The sequence below is a fragment of the Lagopus leucura genome, unplaced genomic scaffold (genome assembly GCF_019238085.1).
Source record: "Lagopus leucura isolate 7727_CA_CO unplaced genomic scaffold, USGS_WTPT01 Super-Scaffold_73, whole genome shotgun sequence".
Taxonomy (NCBI): domain Eukaryota; kingdom Metazoa; phylum Chordata; class Aves; order Galliformes; family Phasianidae; genus Lagopus; species Lagopus leucura.
The window spans coordinates 28,752,445-28,772,205 of record NW_024962252.1 but is presented as its reverse complement, the minus strand read 5'-3'; the positions used below and the strand labels follow the sequence as shown (position 1 = coordinate 28,772,205).

General features: G+C 38.2%; 1 protein-coding gene across 2 annotated transcripts in view; it reads left to right on the top strand.

Moving 5' to 3' along the window:
- The window catches only part of MDN1 (midasin AAA ATPase 1), a 93,264-nt gene that overhangs the window by 30,662 nt on the left and 42,841 nt on the right, over positions 1 to 19,761 (top strand). For both annotated transcript variants that reach the window (XM_042877837.1, XM_042877828.1), the window contains exons 27-51: positions 47 to 188; positions 324 to 458; positions 535 to 673; positions 1,584 to 1,722; positions 1,815 to 1,945; positions 2,088 to 2,232; positions 3,304 to 3,433; positions 3,961 to 4,188; positions 4,879 to 5,073; positions 6,562 to 6,770; positions 7,247 to 7,369; positions 8,364 to 8,561; positions 8,653 to 8,760; positions 9,850 to 10,038; positions 10,347 to 10,436; positions 10,544 to 10,804; positions 10,952 to 11,222; positions 11,942 to 12,101; positions 12,331 to 12,447; positions 13,592 to 13,800; positions 14,450 to 14,595; positions 15,674 to 15,876; positions 16,857 to 17,077; positions 17,777 to 17,890; positions 18,697 to 18,829. In XM_042877837.1, the coding sequence (XP_042733771.1) occupies positions 47 to 188; positions 324 to 458; positions 535 to 673; positions 1,584 to 1,722; positions 1,815 to 1,945; positions 2,088 to 2,232; positions 3,304 to 3,433; positions 3,961 to 4,188; positions 4,879 to 5,073; positions 6,562 to 6,770; positions 7,247 to 7,369; positions 8,364 to 8,561; positions 8,653 to 8,760; positions 9,850 to 10,038; positions 10,347 to 10,436; positions 10,544 to 10,804; positions 10,952 to 11,222; positions 11,942 to 12,101; positions 12,331 to 12,447; positions 13,592 to 13,800; positions 14,450 to 14,595; positions 15,674 to 15,876; positions 16,857 to 17,077; positions 17,777 to 17,890; positions 18,697 to 18,829 (4,136 nt within the window). The remainder of the gene's footprint in view (positions 1 to 46; positions 189 to 323; positions 459 to 534; positions 674 to 1,583; positions 1,723 to 1,814; positions 1,946 to 2,087; positions 2,233 to 3,303; positions 3,434 to 3,960; positions 4,189 to 4,878; positions 5,074 to 6,561; positions 6,771 to 7,246; positions 7,370 to 8,363; positions 8,562 to 8,652; positions 8,761 to 9,849; positions 10,039 to 10,346; positions 10,437 to 10,543; positions 10,805 to 10,951; positions 11,223 to 11,941; positions 12,102 to 12,330; positions 12,448 to 13,591; positions 13,801 to 14,449; positions 14,596 to 15,673; positions 15,877 to 16,856; positions 17,078 to 17,776; positions 17,891 to 18,696; positions 18,830 to 19,761) is intronic.

Sequence of the window (19,761 nt, the reverse complement as noted above, 5' to 3'; positions counted from 1 at the left end):
AATTCAGGCTCTTCAGAAAATGACTCACATCTTGTTCTTATGCCAGTCTTACCGCAGAGGTTCAACAGTTTTTGCTGGAAAGCATGGGTTCATTACTTTGCGGGATCTGTTTCGTTGGGCTGAAAGGTATAGATTGGCAGAACAGCTGGAGAAGGATTATGACTGGCTTCAGCACTTAGCAAATGATGGTAAGCCATGCTGCTTTTCTTCAGTTGTTTTGAAGTGCCTCTGGGGAATTGCATTGTAACCCCAATAATTAGGTGTAAGCTTTTATTTCTAGTTAACTAGATAGTAATTGATTTTTCTCTTCCTCTGTTTCATAGGCTTTATGCTTCTGGCAGGAAGAGTGAGGAAACAGGAGGAGGTGGATGTTATACAGCGAGTCATTGAAAAGCATTTCAAAAAACGTGTGTATCCTGAGTCTCTCTTCTCAGAGGAAAGTGTCAAAAAGCTCCTGGGTGAGTTTCTTAGAAAAAAAATGTTTGTAATTCTCTAGTTGTGACTGAGGCTGACCGATTAATTTTTGTTGTGCAGCTAAATCCTCCACACAGACATCAGTGATGGGCAGAGATTTTAAACATATTGTCTGGACTCAAGGCATGAGGAGACTTGCAGTTTTGGTGGGAAGAGCCCTGGAGTTTGGTGAACCTGTACTGTTGGTGGGAGAGACTGGGTATGATACTGTTTGTTTGTAGTATTGCAACAGCCACAGAGTTGAATGCACAAAGATTGACCAGGTTTCAGTGCTTTTTTTTAGTCCTGGGCATTGAAGTCTCTGTCATGGCATGACTCGCAACTGTTGTTTTTTCACAGTTCCATTTTGAGGGGAGATAATCATATCTCTTTCAGCTCAAGTCTTTAATAAGATTGTATTGTATATGACTTCTTAGAAATTACATAGGCAATAGTAAAACTGAAATTCCATTTCCATTTTTCACAAGTTGCCCTCTAGAATCTTAATGTGTCTCACTGGGAAGCCACTTTGAGAAGTTGTGTCAGTTTGCTGTTTGAGAGCGTGTTTGTATTTTAAGGGCTTGACAGACTGTAGGTGAGATACTACCTTTTTTTCCCCACTTCTATGTGCTAAGAAGGAGATAATGGAAATAGATACTGTCTACTTTTGAATTTGTTACAAATTTGGAGAGCAGATTTTTGTGGAAGAGAAAGGAAGAAATACACAAGAGAGAAGTAATGTTTTTCACAAAATGGGAGCTCCAGGTCCTCAGCAGTTTATTTCCTCAGACTTAGATGTGGTTAAGATATGTAGCATTTTCTGTTCCAGTTAACTGACATATTAAGCTAGTTTGCTGACTGCAGGGGCAGGCTGAAATGAATTTGTTTTTCAGCCTGTAGAAATCTATCAGCAGATAATAATTTAAATTTTAACTAAAGGCGTCTTATGCAGGTCAGCAGCAGTTGTGACAAAAATGGCTTCACATTGCATATCTTTTAGTTAAAGGAAAGGAGAAACAGGAAATTTGCATTCTGAGCCTTTGTATCATAGATATTCAATGAAAGTGTGAATCCTGTCCAAAGCAAGCTGGTTTTCATTCTCACTTTTTCAACTATATGGCTTTTTGCAGGTGTGGTAAAACTACCATTTGCCAAATGTTTGCAGCATTAACAAATCAAAAGCTATATTCAGTGAACTGCCACTTGCATATGGAGACTTCAGACTTCCTGGGAGGACTGCGACCAATCAGACAGAGATCAAGTGACCAGGTTTGCGTGACATTGGTAGTAGCTAGTGGAAACAAATGGAAACAAAAAATAACTATTATTAATGACTTCTCATTTCCTTTTCCATTTCTTAGGAGGAATATGATGGTTCTCGACTCTTTGAGTGGTGTGATGGACCTCTTGTTTTAGCAATGAAAGAGGAGGGTTTTTTCCTCCTTGATGAGATTTCTCTAGCTGATGATTCTGTTCTAGAGAGACTTAACAGGTATGTCTTAGAAGTGTTTAATATTCGGTATCTTCAGATAGACATCGTACAAACATGAGCAGGGTAAATCTAGTTTTTTAGGACCTCTGTTTCTTGGCCTAATTTTAAATTAACTGATTTTTTTTTTTTCCTAACCCTATAGTGTGCTTGAAGCTGAGAAGACATTGGTTCTTGCTGAAAAAGGTGGTCAAGATGATGAGGATAATGAAGTAGAACTGTTGGTTGCAGGGAAGAAATTTCGTATCCTTGCGACTATGAACCCAGGAGGTGACTTCGGGAAGAAAGAGGTAAATATCAAAGTCAACTGGAAGTATAACATACTTCTGGTTATATTAACTGTTTCATGATTAGAAGTGCAATGCAAAAATGCATCAACTGATTCTGGCATTCAGTGCTTTCTGGTTGGAGCCTGCCACACTGCTCTAAAGGATGATTAGGATACACCTGTTCTCCATCACTTCTGTGTACTCTCATTTTGACAGTACTGTGTCAATGCTGAGCAGAATGTCGAAGAAAACTTAGGAGCTCTAAATACAGTAGGTAGGCTTGGTTATCAGAATATTTTGGGTATATGAAATGTGGTTCATGAAACAAGAGAATTCAGCTCTAGCACGAAGCTACCGTAGTGCAAAACTGAATAGCAGATTATTCTCCTTAAGACTTTTCAGAAAGTGACAAGTAGAAGTTACCTTTTCATTCTTACTGAATATGTTACATTTCCAAATATGTTTCTCGTTAAGTGGAAAAAAATCTGTTTTTGAAGTTGTTTAAAAGCAAGTTAAAAGCCAGTTAAAAAAAAAAAATGCTTTGAAGTGATATTGAGGCGAAGAAAGGAGCTCTCTTAATGGCATTCCATTAAGGTGGTTTCTACAGTACAAAAAAAATTGCTGTAAACCAAATTTTTAGTGGTAATTTCTTTCTGCGTTGCATTTGCACTAATTAATTTTGTTTTGTTAATTCAGCCAGGGTTAAGAAAAGAGCTGTGGGAAGGTGTGTTGTAATTGAAGCAATTTCCATGTGGTAGTTTGTTTCTATATGCCATTGCATACATTGCCATTGCTTGATACATGATGTCCTGGAATGAAATGGAGTTTTGGTGCTTGCAAACCAGCTTTGTTTCTTTCTATATTCTTTTGAATTTTCTCTTTTGCCAGCTGTTTCCTTCATTAGTGCCACTACTAGGAATGTTAAAATTCAGTGCTCTCAAAACTGTTAAAAAGTAGCACTATCAAAATTAGAATTGAGGCTGTAGACTGCTCACTCTGTTGTTTTCAAGTACTGTGGCTGCAAGGCTATCATGCAGCCTCATGTAATGTGCTATGTAAAATGAATTCTTATGTAGTCCTGCTTGTTTGCAGCTTTCTCCCGCGTTGCGCAACAGATTTACAGAGATATGGTGTCCACAAAGCAATGGCCGTGATGACTTGATACAGATTGTGAAACATAATCTTCACCCAGGATTGTCTCTGGGTGGAATAAACTGTCAAGGTGGGTATTTTTCTGTGTGTCCAATTATACAAGCATTATTAAGAAAATGAGGTATACTGCTAAACTTTCCTCAAAATTTACATCAATGTGTACCTTTTTATTGAAAATGTGTTTGTCTTTGGGGACAGTTCAGAAATACTTTAGACTTTGTTCTTCATTCATGGTGCGTGCTCTTTGATTAGCCAGAGGCAAAATCAGGGCAGATAACTGAATTATCCCCAGCTCCTTAGTGCCCAATCTTAGCTCTAGTTTAAGTTATTGAAAGAAATGTCATTCTGTTTTCTGCCAGCACTTTGCTGTTAACATTAATAGTTTGATTTTGTCTTGCTACTTGAATTTAAAAGGATGTGTAACACAGCACAGGCCTGGATTTATTCTTCAGTTGTCATGCTTATTAGGGCATAGAATACCCATCTGTGTTTGTGTGTTATGGCTGCGTGTACATTAAAATTATGCTTCTTATATAACAATATACCATATTTGACCAATAACGTCTTTTTGATAGCTAATTTTTGACTTTTTTTCAGGAGCAGACATAGCAGAGCTCATGATGGACTTTGTTGAATGGCTGACTCATCAAGAGTTCGGTCGCCAGTGCATTCTCAGTGTGCGAGACATCTTATCATGGGTTAATTTTATGAATGTCATGGTAGAGGAGTCCAATTCTGCCAAGGAACATAGGCATCTTTATGTTTCTCCAGTGATGTCTTTCGTCCATGCTGCGTGTTTGGTGTACATTGATGGAATCGGATCAGGTTTGTCTTCAGTGTTCACTTTGTAGTGGAAAAATAGAAATAGTTGATATATTTGAACAGAATGCTGACAAAATGCTTTGAGGCAGTAGGGAACTCAAACGGGAGAAGTTCTCATTTCTACTTGGCAGTATTTTATTATTTGTGTTTTTTTAACATATTAGAATCATACAACAAGCCTAAGTAAGTTGCAGGCAGTAATAATAACATTGCAAAGGCAAGCACAGAAATTAAGAAAGCTTGTGTTTTTTATCAAGTCTTCTAAGCTGATGTATTGTGATATGATATTTAATTATATGACTTTGTATTACTGTCTTCCTCCTAAACCAGAGGCTAGCCAGTATCATATGCATAGTTCAGAATGCATGTCTGTCTCTTTGGAGACTGGCCAAGAGAGATGGGGAGAGTAGGGAGAAATTGAAAAGCCAGAAGAAGTGCAGGTAAGGAAGGCTTGGAAAACTGGTCAGGATGACAGTGATGGTAGCAGAAAGGCTTTGGGAAATATGTCCTTAAGTTCTGTTGGTCAGAGAGCAGTTTATTTATGTTAAATAGCTGTGGAAATGCAGGCATGTAAAAGAACTTACACCTGAACAGACTACTGCACAAAACTGGCATCTATGAAAGAGCACTGTCTCCTTGTCATTAGATGAATGTGCCTAGGTATGGATGTGAAGCACACTTTCCTGATTACAGGTACAACATCCTGCTCAGCTGATATGGCTTTACTAGCTCGTGAAAAATGCCTAACGTTCCTATGTGAGAAAATGAGTCAGTTCCTTGAACTGACTGATTATCAGAAGAATGAGCTGAAGATCTATGACAGAACGAAGAAGGAGTTCGTGTGGATGGACAACTTTATGGGAATCCAACCATTTTTTATTCCAAGAGGCAAGAGACTGTGGGAGTGGGTGGACATTTGTTCTATGTTTTTGCTCCCGTTAGTTCTGTTACTCAGTAGATTTGGTGAGGCACTGGAACAGGTTGCCCAGAGAGTTGGTGGATGACCTGTCTTTGGAGACATCTAACATCAGGCTGCACCAGACTGTGGGTAACCTGATCTAGCTGTGGGGTGTTCATTTCAGGGGAGTTGAACTAGATGACCTTTAAGGGTCCTTTCCAACTCAAACAATTCTGTGATTCTCACTAGAATATCTGAAGAGTTGCAGACCAATTAGTAATTTGTTGTGAAGTTTAGAAAAGCAACTTTCCTAGCTCCAGTTGTGGTAGTGGCAATTTGGAAACATTTGTTTCTGTGGTTTTCTGTCACTTTACACGATATGGAGAACATCCACTAAGTTCAGCCTAAAGCTACAAGTCATCCTTTCCCTTCTGTAAAGCCTCAGAGGCAATGGTCCTAGGTACAATCTTCAGAAGGAATAATGTCCTGTCTTGTTATATTGTCTTGAAGACTTCCTATGACTTTTGCATAGTTGCAAAGTCTCTGCATTTCAGTTCCTCATTTGCTAAGTTAATACAAATGATTCTATCCAAATACTGCTTTCCACCCCTAAAATGTCCCTGAAGTAAGTGAGGGGACCAAAAAGTGGCAGAGGTTCAACTGTGAACTTTCTAGTTCATCTGGCTGATTCCTAGCAATACTGAACTATGTAGAGTATATTCCTGATTCTGTGTCTGTCATTCATCTTTGAGCATTTTGTTATTATGGATTGTGTTAGTCATATATAAAATTGTACAAGATAGTGGCATTTGTACATTCTTTAGTTTCCTTCTGCATTACTAAGGATCACAGGAGGAAGGATCTCTTTCATACTAAAAAAAACTGTCAAGATCTGTAAGATAAAATGATGATTGATACCATGTATTAATACCTAAGCAATGCTGTTGTTGCAGAATTTGGGGAATGATGTTCCAATGAGTTATACTGGTTGGAATTTGGCAGCTCAGAGGCTCGGTACTCTCTCTCCTAATCATTATGTCCTAATAATAATAAAGAAAGTATGTGCTTAGCACGTTTTAATTTAAGAACTTTTCTTTCACAGGACAGTGTATATTGAGCAGATTAGCATGTTGTTCTATAACATGTTGGAATTGTATCCTTCAGTGCCAAATTTTCCAAAGCTGTTTTTGATTTTAGATCTGCAGAGAAATTGATGAAGTTTAATTGCAAAATATGCCATATTCATTTGCTTTTTGGAACGTACCACATAAATGAGAGTATAGGGGCTGAGTCACAGTTTTGGGTCTAATAGAATTCCTAAGTGCCTGATCTCTGAGAAAGGGAGACAAGCTTTATCTATGCTGCTTGCTGTGATAAATTCAGCAGTTAACAGGCAGATTGATCTCATTCAGAAGCACTCTGTCAACAGCTCCAGTGTAAACATTCTGGTTTAATCCTTTTCTTTTCCTTTGTTTTAGGCCCTGTTCTTCAAAGGAACAATGTTACGGATTATGCTCTAAATGCTGGGACTACAGCAGTGAATGCTCAAAGGCTGTTGAGAGCCCTACAGCTTAACAAACCTATTTTGTTGGAAGGGTCACCAGGTGTGGGCAAGACCAGTCTAGTTGCTGCCCTGGCAAAAGCCTCAGGAAACTGTCTTGTTCGAATCAACCTGTCTGAGCAAACGGTAGAATAAAAAGCTATCTTTGTAACTTATTTTTTATAGTAGGGGAAGTTTTGTTTAACTTGGAGAACAGTTCTTTTCAGATGAGGCACTGAGTCTGAAATGGCAGTATTTCCTTCTTCAAAAGGTTAGGTGGGAAGGGGAAGCAAGAAAGAACAGTGAAATTAATTGAGTGAATGCTAATTCTAGATTGTGTTCCTTTCAAATGGAGGCATGCAACTTTGTTTGCTGTGTTTTGCTTGACTTCTGCAAAGATACTTGAAAGCACCTTTAGGGCTTTTTATTTTTCCTTTTTTTGTTATTGCTTTGTTCTTTTGTTCCAGTTTATTTTATTTTTGTTAAATACAATAGCTTTCAGCATCTTGTAGTTACTAATCTGTTATTAGTTTTTTCTCACATTTAATGAGTGTTTAAAGAGGAGGTGAAGCTGACTGAACTTCTGTAATATATTTTTTTTTTTGCTATTCTTTATTTCAAAGGATGTGACAGACTTGTTTGGGACAGACTTGCCTGTTGAGGGTGGTAGGGGAGGAGAATTTGCCTGGCGTGATGGACCACTATTAGCTGCATTAAAGGCTGGACACTGGATTGTGTTAGATGAGGTAAGTTTTGAGTACAAATAAAGTATTCGGGAAGAGCACACGTGATGATTTTTGGCATGTGGCATATATTTTGGCATGTAGGATCTTCAGAAACCTACAAGGTTTAATGACTGACAGATTTTTTGCTCAATTGCAGTCATTTTCTTTTTGTGCACAGTTGAGGATGTTCTCTCCACTTAGATTAAACTCCCTCTAAGAGTCTCTCTATCTATTGGATAGAGGAAGTGTAAAAGATCAGCTCTGACCTAGAGTAGGAAAGATGAGGATTGTGTCTTAACCTAACTCACTGCAGAAAACCAAGGTTTTTACATTTTTTTTGAGGGAGGAAAGTGTCAACACAAATTTTGGGACACGTGCTCTCTTATGGTTCTATTTCATTGAAATAAAAGGCCTTTTGTGGGATTAATAGACTGTAGTGGCTACTGATGGAGATCAAGAAAGGATTCATTTTACCAGTATAAAGTGTGTTGTTGCCATAGGTTTCTTTGTATACCAAATAACAAGCACTTTCTAACATAGACATACACAGTGCTCACATCTTTTTGAAAGTATGAGTTCTAATCATCGACAAGGCCAAAATGGTAATTTTTTCTTTGCATGCCTTCTTTTCTTGTTGCAAAGAATGCCACCTTAGTTAACCTTAAAATTTAAGTATCCCAGACAGTCAGAATGAGAGAAAGAGAGACTTCGGGTGTCAGAAATCTTTCTTCTGAACTTACATTCATATTCCTTGAAAATACAAATCTTACGATGGGGATTTGTTTTGTTGTCATCATGAATATCTAATCACAGTAATAATAACAAATGTAAATAAGATAAAGTTTTACTTGTAGGTTGCTGCAGTGTAATAATAGTCTAGCTGGAGGTAATAACATCGTGTAACACTGGAACAGCAAGGAAATTGAATTTATCTTCAGTGTATTGCATGCAGTTAAGTAGGTCACACAAATGTGTTTTGTGGAGCATTAATATTGTATCCTATTTCTTTCCTCAGTTGAATCTGGCTTCTCAGTCTGTGTTAGAGGGGCTAAATGCATGCTTCGACCACAGAGCAGAGATTTACGTTCCTGAATTGGGAATGAATTTTCACGTGCAACATACAAAGACCAAGATTTTTGGATGCCAGAATCCATACAGACAAGGAGGTGGAAGAAAGGGTCTGCCCAGGTCCTTTCTTAATAGATTTACACAGGCAAGCATATTTATTTGATGTAAACTATGTCATGATCCTTTCTTGTAGTTGTATGGCTACATCAACACACTGCATGTTCTTTATTATATAGGTGTATGTTGATCCACTGTCAGCGGCAGATATGGAGTTTATTGGGAACACACTGTTTCCTGCCATCGACAAGAGTATTATTTCTAAAATGGTTGCTTTCAATAACAAGGTAAGTAGATATTTTGTTTGTGCAGAAGTAGGTATCTCTGTAGGGAAGGGTGGAAAGAGTGTGGATGAAAGAAAAATGGAAACATATGCAGAGGAAAGTGAAGAACACCAGTAAACACCATGTGAATTCTTTTAGCATTATAGTCAGACACGTGATAACTTGTATGGGAAATGAGGAAGCATTTATTTTTCACAGAAGATAAAATATGTATATATTACTAATAATATGCATGATATTAAATGTTTTTAAAATATTTTGAGATTTTAAAAGTAATTATGGTTTGATATCTTGATGAAGTAAGCTGAGAAGGAAGGTTTTCTGCACACATGGGTTACTCTTAAAGCGCAAACAAAATGAGCTGTATCTTCAGTAAGAACTACAATGTATACTCATTTCTAATTTGAATTTCTAATCTGGTTTTTATTATGTGCTGCTATTTGAGTGGTAGGATCAAGTGAAAGTAGCTCTTGACCTTCTCAGAAGTAGCAGCTTTGAAGGATGTGCAGCATTCTTCTGAAAACCTGATAAAGAAAAATCTTTGCTGGTAGGATGTGTCTATGACAGGAGATACAGAGAAGCTCAGATCTAAAACTGTTCTAGTTTGAAAGATGTTCAGTGAGCTTTAATTACAAAGCATCAGCTTACTAGCTATTTTTTTTTGGCTTAGATGCTGCCATTTTGTTTGAAGTGTAGTATTTAAAATTCACAGCAAGAACTTTTTCATCATCATGCTTCTGAAATTGCATTCAATTTTCATCTCATGAAACAAAAAAGCGTAATAACGTTAAGAGAAAGGAACATTCTGTGGTCCTAGATAAAAATACTTATTGGCAACATCTTATTGGGTGTTCATTTAGAAAATACAAGAGGGGGAAAAATGTTTAGCTGTGAGTAGCACGATGAAGAACTAGTAGATGAGAGACTAATTAAATCAAGCTTTAGTTCCTGACATCTTCATAAGTCTATACAGCTTGTTCTCTCCTGTTGTCTGTTATGTACAGGGTGCCAAAAGCAGTAGTTCAGTTGAAATTCATTTTTTTTTTTTTAATATTTGGAATAAAATATTATTTGTATTGCTACTTTTTCCAGATTGACAAAGAGGTAATGGCTGAAAAAAAGTGGGGACAGAAAGGAGGACCATGGGAGTTCAACTTACGTGATCTTTTTCGCTGGTGTCAGCTGATGCTTGTTGATCAGTCACCAGGATGCTATGATCCAGGCCAGCATGTATTTTTGGTATATGGAGAAAGAATGAGAACCAGGGAGGACAAAGAAATGGTGAGCTGTGTTCAAACTGTGAGACTGAAATAACTTATCAAACGTGTTTCTCTTTTGTTGAAGTACTTGTAAGCAATGTTTCTCTTTAAGTTGCAGGAAAGTGGGGTTAATCAGGGAGTTGCTTCTGGCAGCTCACACTTACTTTAATTGTTCCTGTGCTTAGAATTAAAAGATACTTGTGACTAATCTGTATTACTTACTATCACACAACTGTGAAGTTGAGAAGGAAAGCTAATTAAGATTCAAGTCTTTAGGACAGTGGATAAATTAAGCCTGATTAACCTCATCTACTCTTTCAAATGTTTCAGGTTGTATCTACATTTAGAGACATTTTTGGCCAGGAGGCTTACGTGTATACAGGAACAAGAGATTTTCACATCACTCCATATAACGTTCAGGTGAGCTCTTGACGAGGTTTTGGGAGTGGTGAGAGAAGGAAGCAGTTTGTACACCTGAGCACACGTTTTCCTCTGTGTACTCACCCACGTGTCTCTCATCCTTTTAGGTTGGTTATTCAGTTCTTTCTCGTGGCAACTATATTCCTCGTCCTGGCAGAAATCTGTCACTTCTCCATCATTCACTGCAGTCCCTTGAGTCCATAATGAAATGTGTGCACATGAGCTGGATGGTAATCCTGGTGGGCCCTGCAGCTGTTGGCAAAACCAGTCTTGTTGAGCTGCTGGCCCATCTGACTGGCCATCGACTGAAAATCATGGCAATGAACAGTGCAATGGATACAACTGAACTCTTGGGTGGATTTGAACAGGTAAATAGTGTTTTGGTAGTAAGGCAGTGTTTCTGCTTCCTACCTAACTGTGGCCAGTCCACTGCAATCTTAGTGTTTAACCACCAAGTGGAGTCTTAGGCGCCGTGGTCTTCTGGGTGAACTAATTCTGTAATGGCATATTTGCAGGTTGATATTAATAGACCATGGCTGCACCTGTTGGAAAAAGTGGAGAATGTTGTGAGTGCATTAGTAAGGGACAGTCTGCTCCTGACAGAAATTTGTGCAGATGATGCTGAACTTGTGCTGCGTGCTTGGAGCAATTTCATCCTGAATTACAAGCCCAAATCTCTGGGTGAAGGAGGAAGAAGTGTTACAGCTGAATTAGTGAGCAAACTGGAGGGAATACTTGTACTTACCCAGCGACTGAACAACAAAATAAGTTCTTACTCAAAGGCAGGTATGTGTGGTGATTTCAATTAAGTCTGTTTCTCTGAAGAAAATGACAAAGATGTGGATCTGGAGTGAAAGTTTGAGAAGGTTATGTAGGATTTTTTTTTTTTTTTGTAAGTCTTGTTCATGCTGTTGTTTATACTACTTGTATAACAGCCCAGCTTCTGAAATAGTTGGATTAGTGATGGTTAATGGGTTGAGGGGTGCTTAATTTTTTGTGTGTAGTTTTACCTGGTAGTGATTATTACTCCAAAGTGAAATTGTACTACTGAAACTAAATATATGATGCAGTACAATTCATATCTTATGTTCCCAAGTTGGGAATTTGGATTTTTTTTCTTGTATTTGATCTCTGAAGCATTAAGTAGATGAGCTTTACAAACTTCAGCAGTCTAATGTGTAGACTGATTTTTAAATTTTTTTTATTTTTTTGTAAGGCTGTTGATTTTTAAGCACTGCCTAACATATGGAATTATTATCTTCAAACTTTATATAACTGGGGAGAAGGTTTAGAGTAAGGTATCTGACTAGTTTATATTTATCTATACTTGCAAAAGCCTTGTATCCTCATGGATTTTCCCCGTGGGATATTTACTTGCAGAGTCAGACTTTGCTGTTATGCTTCCTACCTTTTGGACATGCATGGATGTTTATTAGCAGATTTTTCTTGAACAGGAAATTACATCAGTAATACAGGTCTTGATGTTATATATGCTTCTTTTTCAGAGTTTGCCCTTCTGGTCGAAGAGTTCCGTCGTTTAAAGCTGCAGCAGGTCCAAGCTGCTGACTCTAGCAGCCTTGGCACTTTTGAGTGGGTGGATGGGATGCTGGTTCAGGCCCTGCAGCGTGGTGACTGGTTGTTGATGGACAATGTTAACTTCTGCAAGTAAGAGATTTTAGTGAACGTGTTTCCTTAAGTCAATTTCTTGACCTTCCAATTGTACTTACCATCTCAGTGAATGTGTTTACAACTGAACAATTTTGCATTTCGTAGTTGTATATGGAAGCAGTAATTTTCATTCCCTGGAAGAATCTTCATCTTCCTTCTTAAAATGCTTCATAGTTGATGCTTTTCAAGTTACCTTATAACCACATAAGCATTCTTTTGAATGTAGCCCCTCTGTGCTGGACCGCCTGAATGCTTTACTTGAGCCAGGAGGCGTTCTTACCATGAGTGAGAGAGGTGTGATAGATGGCACAATTCCTACAATAGCTCCTCATCCAAACTTCAGGTACTTTGTTTTTCTGCTTTATTTTTTTGCTCTTTTTTTTTTTTTTCCTGTGCATAAAATAGCTTTAGGAAGACAATTATCCGCTGTGATACAGTGTTCTGGTATTTTGAATGCTACTCCTGTTTCAGTGTACTGCAGTGTCACTGTCTGCCTGGCAAGGAAAAACACTGCGTAGAATTAAACATAGGTTGTACAGCTTAGGAGGTTTGGCTTCATGTTCCTGTTTCCCTACAGACTTAAATTGGAAAATTCATAGCAGTATACTCATGTCTTGATGTCTTTTTTTTTTTTTTTTTTTTCCCTCCTAATTTAGTATTTCAGCACTTCCCTATCTCATTGTAATGGTACAGGGTACATCTATTAAAGATAGTGATGTATTCAGTTACGTTGGTAATAAAAGCTGGTATGTGGATGTGCTGATCTTTTTTCCATCATTTCCAGAACCTCTGAGTTCATGCTTCCTGCTGTGACAGAACTTTACCAAAAAACAAAAAAACCCACCACAAAACAACAACAACAATAACAAAATCAAACCAACCGAACAAAAACAAAGCAATCAAATTGTCTATCTTTATTCTACTCTGAAGTAGTCTCTGTGAGAGATGTGAAGAGAACATACAGAATACACTGTATGATTCCTACCTTTCTTCAATTTGTAGAAGGAATATAGGAACTGCTAGGCTCTGGTTCCTCTTGAATTGGAAACAAGAGCTTTGACTTTTCACAGTTCTTTTTGCTGCATTGTATCTCAGATTTTTTTTTTTTCCCCTGCTTGTTTTTAGGAGTTGTTTGCTGATAGTATAAAGTATGTGCATGTTGGCTGTTTTGATTATTAAATAGTACCAATTTATATGAAGCTATTGCTAAGAATTTTAAGTCTTTTCTGTAGCTTAGAGGCCTAGTTAACTTTTTTTAAGTAGGCAAATGTTAAACATAGCTGAGAACTAAGAAAAAAATCATGCAATATCTCTAATTTCGAATTATAATTATACATATCTCATTTAAATTCAGTGTGTGTGTCTGGCTTTCTAGATATAAGCATTTTCATTTTTATGAAGATGAATTTACTTTATGGAATACGAGATTTGGTGGCTTCAGAGTGATATTTTATAGCCCGAAGTTACATCTTATGAATATTCAACAGGCTTTTCCTTTCCATGGATCCTGTTCATGGGGAAATATCCCGAGCTATGCGGAATCGTGGGATTGAAATTTACATTTCTGGGGAAAATGATGGAAATGGATTAGACAATCTGGATTTAAAATTACTGCTGCATGGTTTGGGCTTAGTGGGAGATAGCATCTGTGATGCACTTCTGGCTGTGCATTCGGAAACCAAGACATCAATACCAGGTAAGAAATGTCCGTTCAGTATTTTGCTGACACCAACTTGAGCTCCTTACATGTATTTGTACTAACTCTTTAACATTAAAACTTGATTATTGTATTGTGTAATGTCCAGATATAAACAAAGGCATAAAAGTATTATCAGGCATTTGTGGGGTTTTTTTTTTGGTGGGGTGGTAATTGATTTATTTTAGGTTTTTTGCTGTTTTTTTATCCTCAGGAATGGAAGTCTGCCCAAATCATTTAATAAATAAATGAAATTGGGACTGAGTATACTTTGTTAGGAGACATCAGACACTGGCATGATATGTATATTTGTCTGTTACTGGAAGGAGGGCAATATATTCGAAGTGAAAATCAGCAAAATGGAGAGTTTGCACAAGGCCCATTCACATTGCTCTTGTAAGCTAGAAGGCAGTTAAATTTCGTTCACCACCTCAGCTACTTGATGTTTTATTCTGAGTTGGTCACTTGGTAATTTAGTCTAGTCAGATTTTTCTTAACCTTGGGAAGAACCCATTCAAATCTGAGGGCCTAATAGGATGTGTACAGTTGGATCATACTCAGGGGCTACAAAAGTGGAGATTGTCCCCAGAGTTAAAGGGTTGACAATTGCTAAATGTTCTTCTTATTCTAAATGCTGTGTATCTTTCAGGTTCTGTGTCATCTTTGTCACCTTTGCTCCAGGCTGCTGTGTTAATTGTGCAGCAGATGCAAAGAGGCCTTGGATTAGTGAAGTCTTTTTACAGAGCCTGTTGGGAAGTTTATGGCCGCTCACAACAGTTGCAGAGCAACCAAAAGGTAAAAGTCTTGTATTTGAAGGTTCTTCTTGCATTGTCTAGGTAGGAAATGGAGGATCTCAAAGACTAGCTCTGAGAAATATATTTTGTGTAAGTGCCTGAGCAAGGGGTTGACGAATTTAGTGCCTTTGAAAAGATGAGCCAGGCGATTTTTAAACATGCTGTCGGGTGTCTGTTAGGTGATTGATAAGCTTGATTAAGTGTCATTGGAATACTTTCTATATTTCTTAGATACTTAAGATGCTTTTTTTTTAGCTCTAGTGTAAGCAGTAGTACAGTTCTACATGTAACAGACCCATTGCAACTCCAGAAGTAGTTTTTTGTTGTTGAAGGGTAAAGGACAGTGAGTTTCAGCTGTTGCTTATCCACTCATTACATGTTTGATGATACTAAGCTGAGTGACATGGTCAACATGCTGGAGAAAAGCAATGCCTTTCAAAGGGACCTTGACATGCTTGAGAGGAGACTGTACAGTGGCCTTCCACTACCTAAAGAGGGTCTATAGGAAAGATGGGAGTGACATTCTATTAGGAAATGTAGTTATAGGACAAAGGATAATGGTTTTTAAACTAAAAGAGGGTAGGTGTAGAGTAGACCAGTAAAGAAATTATTCCAATATCCTCACTGCCCTTATAGGTTGTCTACAGAAACTGTATGTTCCCCAAGGCTAGGTTGAATGGGACCCTGGGCAACCTGATCTAGAGGAAGATGTCTCTTGGAAGAAGTGGAGGATTAGGACTACATAATTGTTAAGGTTCTTTCCAGCTCAAACCATTCTACAATTCTGATTCTAACAGAAGTCAGATCAGAGTTGTATGTTCTTATTTGAGATATTCTCCAGAGGATAAATACGTTTGGTTTGTTGGCCATTTTGTAAACCATAACTCACTCTTTTTGCAACGTTAAAATGTTATGATATTTCATCATGTATATTATGGTGTTTATAGATCATTTGGTTTATAAGATTTGGTAATAGATGCATGTTATTTAGAACTCCTGCTGATACTGTACTTGAATGCATATTTCAATATAATTCTAAACTGTTTTTGTTTTTCTGGTTTGTTCTTTCTGTTTTTTAGCGTGTGCTAGAATTAGTTATGAAGCACGTTTCTTCTCTGGCTTCTCATGAAATCTGGGGTGACTCTCTGCTTGCAATGGGATTGTGGCCTGACTCCCTGCCTATGGGTCTGTTTACGGCTGAAGACTCGCTTCTTTCAACAGTACGGAGTGATGGACAGGTCCTAATACACTGTTTGAATAGATTAAACCTTAAAAACTGCAGGTAGGCAAGAGCCTTTTTTTTTTAACAGAATAAATGAGTAAAAAAACCAGAATAAATGAGTAAAAAAAGATTTGTGAGTAATGTTACTGATGTGATTGTCACCAGTCTTTTACCCTGAGCGAATTGTATGGGTAGAGTGCTGGTCATGCTACCACTGAAATTCCTGTTTACAAGCTTAATTTGTGTTTTTATTCTTCAGTCCAAAATGTTTGCACTGTTCCATCTTTCAATTTTCAACAAGAACGTTTTACTCATTCTGAGTTAAGTTAGGAGGTAGGCATTTAGCAGAAAATGTGCATGTGAACACTGGAACTGCTCAGTTCCCTTGTGAGATGAAAGAAGTTTTTAATTAGTTGTAAATTTATTAATGATCCGTTGTGTTTCTCACTTTCATCCAAACAATTCTTCGTCAGGTGTTGCAGATTCAATAACTTCATGTGAAAGAACGATGCTCTTCCTTCAACAGAACTGTCTGCTAGTGGTGTCACATACAGCAGCCATGCAACAGAGCTCATTTAATGATTTCTTGTACCTTGTAGCAATTCTTCTCACAACAGTGGTGCAAAATCTGCCTGCCTATCTGCTTTGCTTAGTGACTCATACGGTGGGCAGGTACTGTGACAGAACAAGCTTCTGGAGTTTAATGTAACAACACGCTGGTGTTCTTATCAGTGCAATTCCTCCTTCTGTCTTTTTGTATCTTATTTTAACATGTCATTCTGGTGCGTAGATGAAATTACAAAATGTTGTATGTATTCACTCCTGACGTTTAACATAAATTTTTGGTAATAAAGAGTCTGTAAGTAGTAGATACCTTTAACGGATTTGGAAAGTTGGAAAATGGCTTTGGAGGTAAGTAAAGAAAAGAGATGATTTCATTGCTACCTTCTTCCCTAAAGTCATGGTGACTAACTTGACTTGCAGAGTGGCTCTGGCAGTTTGAGCTGTTGATGGCTGATCTTCACTTTTTTGTGTTTCAGGACATTACCACTGACTCTGCAAGATCTGCAGAAAATCATGCAGTCCACCCATCCTGAGAATCTCAGATTCAGTGCTGTTGAGATAGATGCAGACTGGGTGGATGAAAAGGAAGTCCTCCAGGCTTCAGTGAAGTTATTCATAGAAAAGGCAACCAATCAAGATTGGACACTGAGAGTTAAATGGCTTAATTTCTTAGCCAAAAATCTACCACAAGTGCTTGGTATGTAATCATTCAACTTTCCTTTTTGTCTCCAGGCTGATTTATTGTGTTTTCACAAATCTTAAATCTTCCATGAAAACATCCAGAGCTTTCAAATGGTGTGGAATCAGATCATTTGAACCATGAACTGGTTTTCAGCTGCCCACTCCTAGGTCAAGGATATTGAAGCTCCATGGAGAAAGTGAAACAGGTTGTGCATATTGGAGACAGAAGGAGTTTTGGGGCTACAAGTATTGCCTTTGTTATTGCAGTATGCAAGTAACTTGTGCTGATTCTGAGCTACAGTTGCTTTTGGATACCTCTTGGCTTATATAAGCAAATGTGACATTTCTTCATGTATTTATTGGTAGTAACAGTAAATTACCTTCTATTTATTTGTTGTTAAAATACAAGTCTAATCACTAGGCTAGAAAGTTAAGGAACTGCAGAACTGAGGTTTCATGCAACTATGTTGCCTGAATATTCAGGGTAGCAGCTGAGATAAGGTCTTCATTGCTTGATTATGTTAATTGTATTAAACTTACGGAGAAGTTGTACAGGCATTCGTTATTCAGACTAATCTTAAGGCCTGTTGGAGTAACCAGCATTTGTTGAGAGTTCATGCACAGAGGGGATTCAGACTGTTTGTGCTGGCTCGATGGAAGATATTAATTTGTACTAAACACTTTCCTTTTAACATGCATACTCCCTCACCTACAGATTCAGTACGGATTCAGTTGGAAGCAGGTGCTGCAGCCCTTGGCAGTTTCTATGCCAGTCCCCTTTCATCTGGAATCAGTAACATGATCAAGTTGCTTCAGCCTACTATGACAGGTACTTTTGAAATCATATTGATAAAAGAGATTTGTGCTTCCTTTATTTGTTCCTTCAACGCACAACAATGCTTCTTAGAGGTGTGTGTAGCAAAACAGGTTAAATTGTAACTGTACATTACTCTTGTTGGGAAAAGAGACAAGAATAAAGCCATTCTTGCTGTTGAGAACTGCAAATATACAATTAAATGTATTCATCTGATGCAAATTAGATATGAACACTATGAATGTCAATCCAGACACTGTACCTTGTGACCCAGATCCTGCAGCTCCAATTTAGAAAGTAATAATGTTGTTAAGAGTGTTGCATATATCTACTGCCTTTCTGACTGAACTTTTGAGACCTCCTGGTTTTTCCTAGCATTTATTGTGTCGGCCTATGCAAAACCATCTGAAGACTGCAGTTTTCCTTCCGTATTTTATGGCAACCTTAGGTCTGCAGATTCCTTTCAAAGCTTGTTAGATCTGTGAAAGATATATAAAGTGGGACTGGACCCTTTATCAATGATCCTAGGTATTTTGCATGGGCCGTGAAAGGAGAAGGAATTGGACTTGAGTTTCCAGGCTGTCTTTTCGGGTTTTCTGACCACTCATGAATTTGGTTTCTCTGTTTTGTTTTATAGAACCTGTAGTCAGCACAATGCTTCTGCTTTTGTGTCTGGAGTGAGGGAGCGTAAGACTCTGCCTTTGTCATAGGATTCCATCTTTCTTTCTGTAATGATTTTGTAGAGACAGTGATTAGCAGAAGTCTTTTTCACCCTGTAATCATTTCTCTCTTGTTCTCTCTTGTCTTTTCTGCCTTTCCAGATGAACATGTGATGCCTCTGGACCCAAGATGGAATGTGCAGTTTTTGGATATCATTAGAAATTCAATTAACTTTGATACAGAAACAGAACACACAGATCAGCTTCTCATCCTTTTGAAGTCTGTAGCAAACCGGTGCGTTCCAAAATTTAAAAAAAAAAAAACCAAAAAAAAAAAACAAAAAAAACAAAGCCTGTAAAGACTGCACAGTGCCTTTGATCAGTGTTTTATGGACAGTTTTAGTATCTTCCAGATATGTTTTCAGGTTTCAGTAGAAGTGATCTAAATTTCATGGCAGACATTTCGTTCTTTGTTTCTGCTTCCTGTAGCTGCCGATTGTGAACAGTCATTTGGTACAGGAGAGTAGAGCTCCCACATTCCTTGTAGATTGGATTACTTCTAGGATAATCCAGAAACATGGGATAAAGTGTAGAAGGTGGGAATCACAGAATCACAGAACTGTAGGGGTTGGAAGGGACCTCCAGAGATCATCGAGTCCAACCCCCCTGCCAAAGCAGGTTCCCTACAGCAGGTCGCACAGGTAGGCATCCAGGCAGGTCTTGAACATCTCCAGAGAAGGAGACTCCACCACCTCCCTGGGCAGCCTGTTCCAGTGCTCCGTCACCCTCACTGTAAAGAAGTTCTTGCGCATGTTTGTGCAGAACTTCCTATGCTCCAGTTTCCAGCCGTTTCCCCTTGTCCTGTCTCCACTCACCACTGAAAGAGTCCGGCCTCGCCATTCTGCCCCCCACACCTTAGATATTTATAGACCTGAATCAGGTCCCCTCTCAGTCTTCTCTTCTCGAGGCTGAACAGACCCAGTTCACTCAGCCTTTCTCCATAGGAGAGATGTTCCAGGCCCTTCACCATCTTTGTGGGAAGCAGCACTTTGAGATCTCTGGCGTAAAACTTAAGTTTTATGGCCCTACTTTTGGATTTGGACCAGTTTTCGTAATAAGAAGAAAAAGTTCTGATAAACAAATTCACAATATAAGAAAGCAACTGCTAACATATCTTACAAATGGTTGTGTTGCATCTGGTTAGCACTAGCAAAGGAAACAACAGTG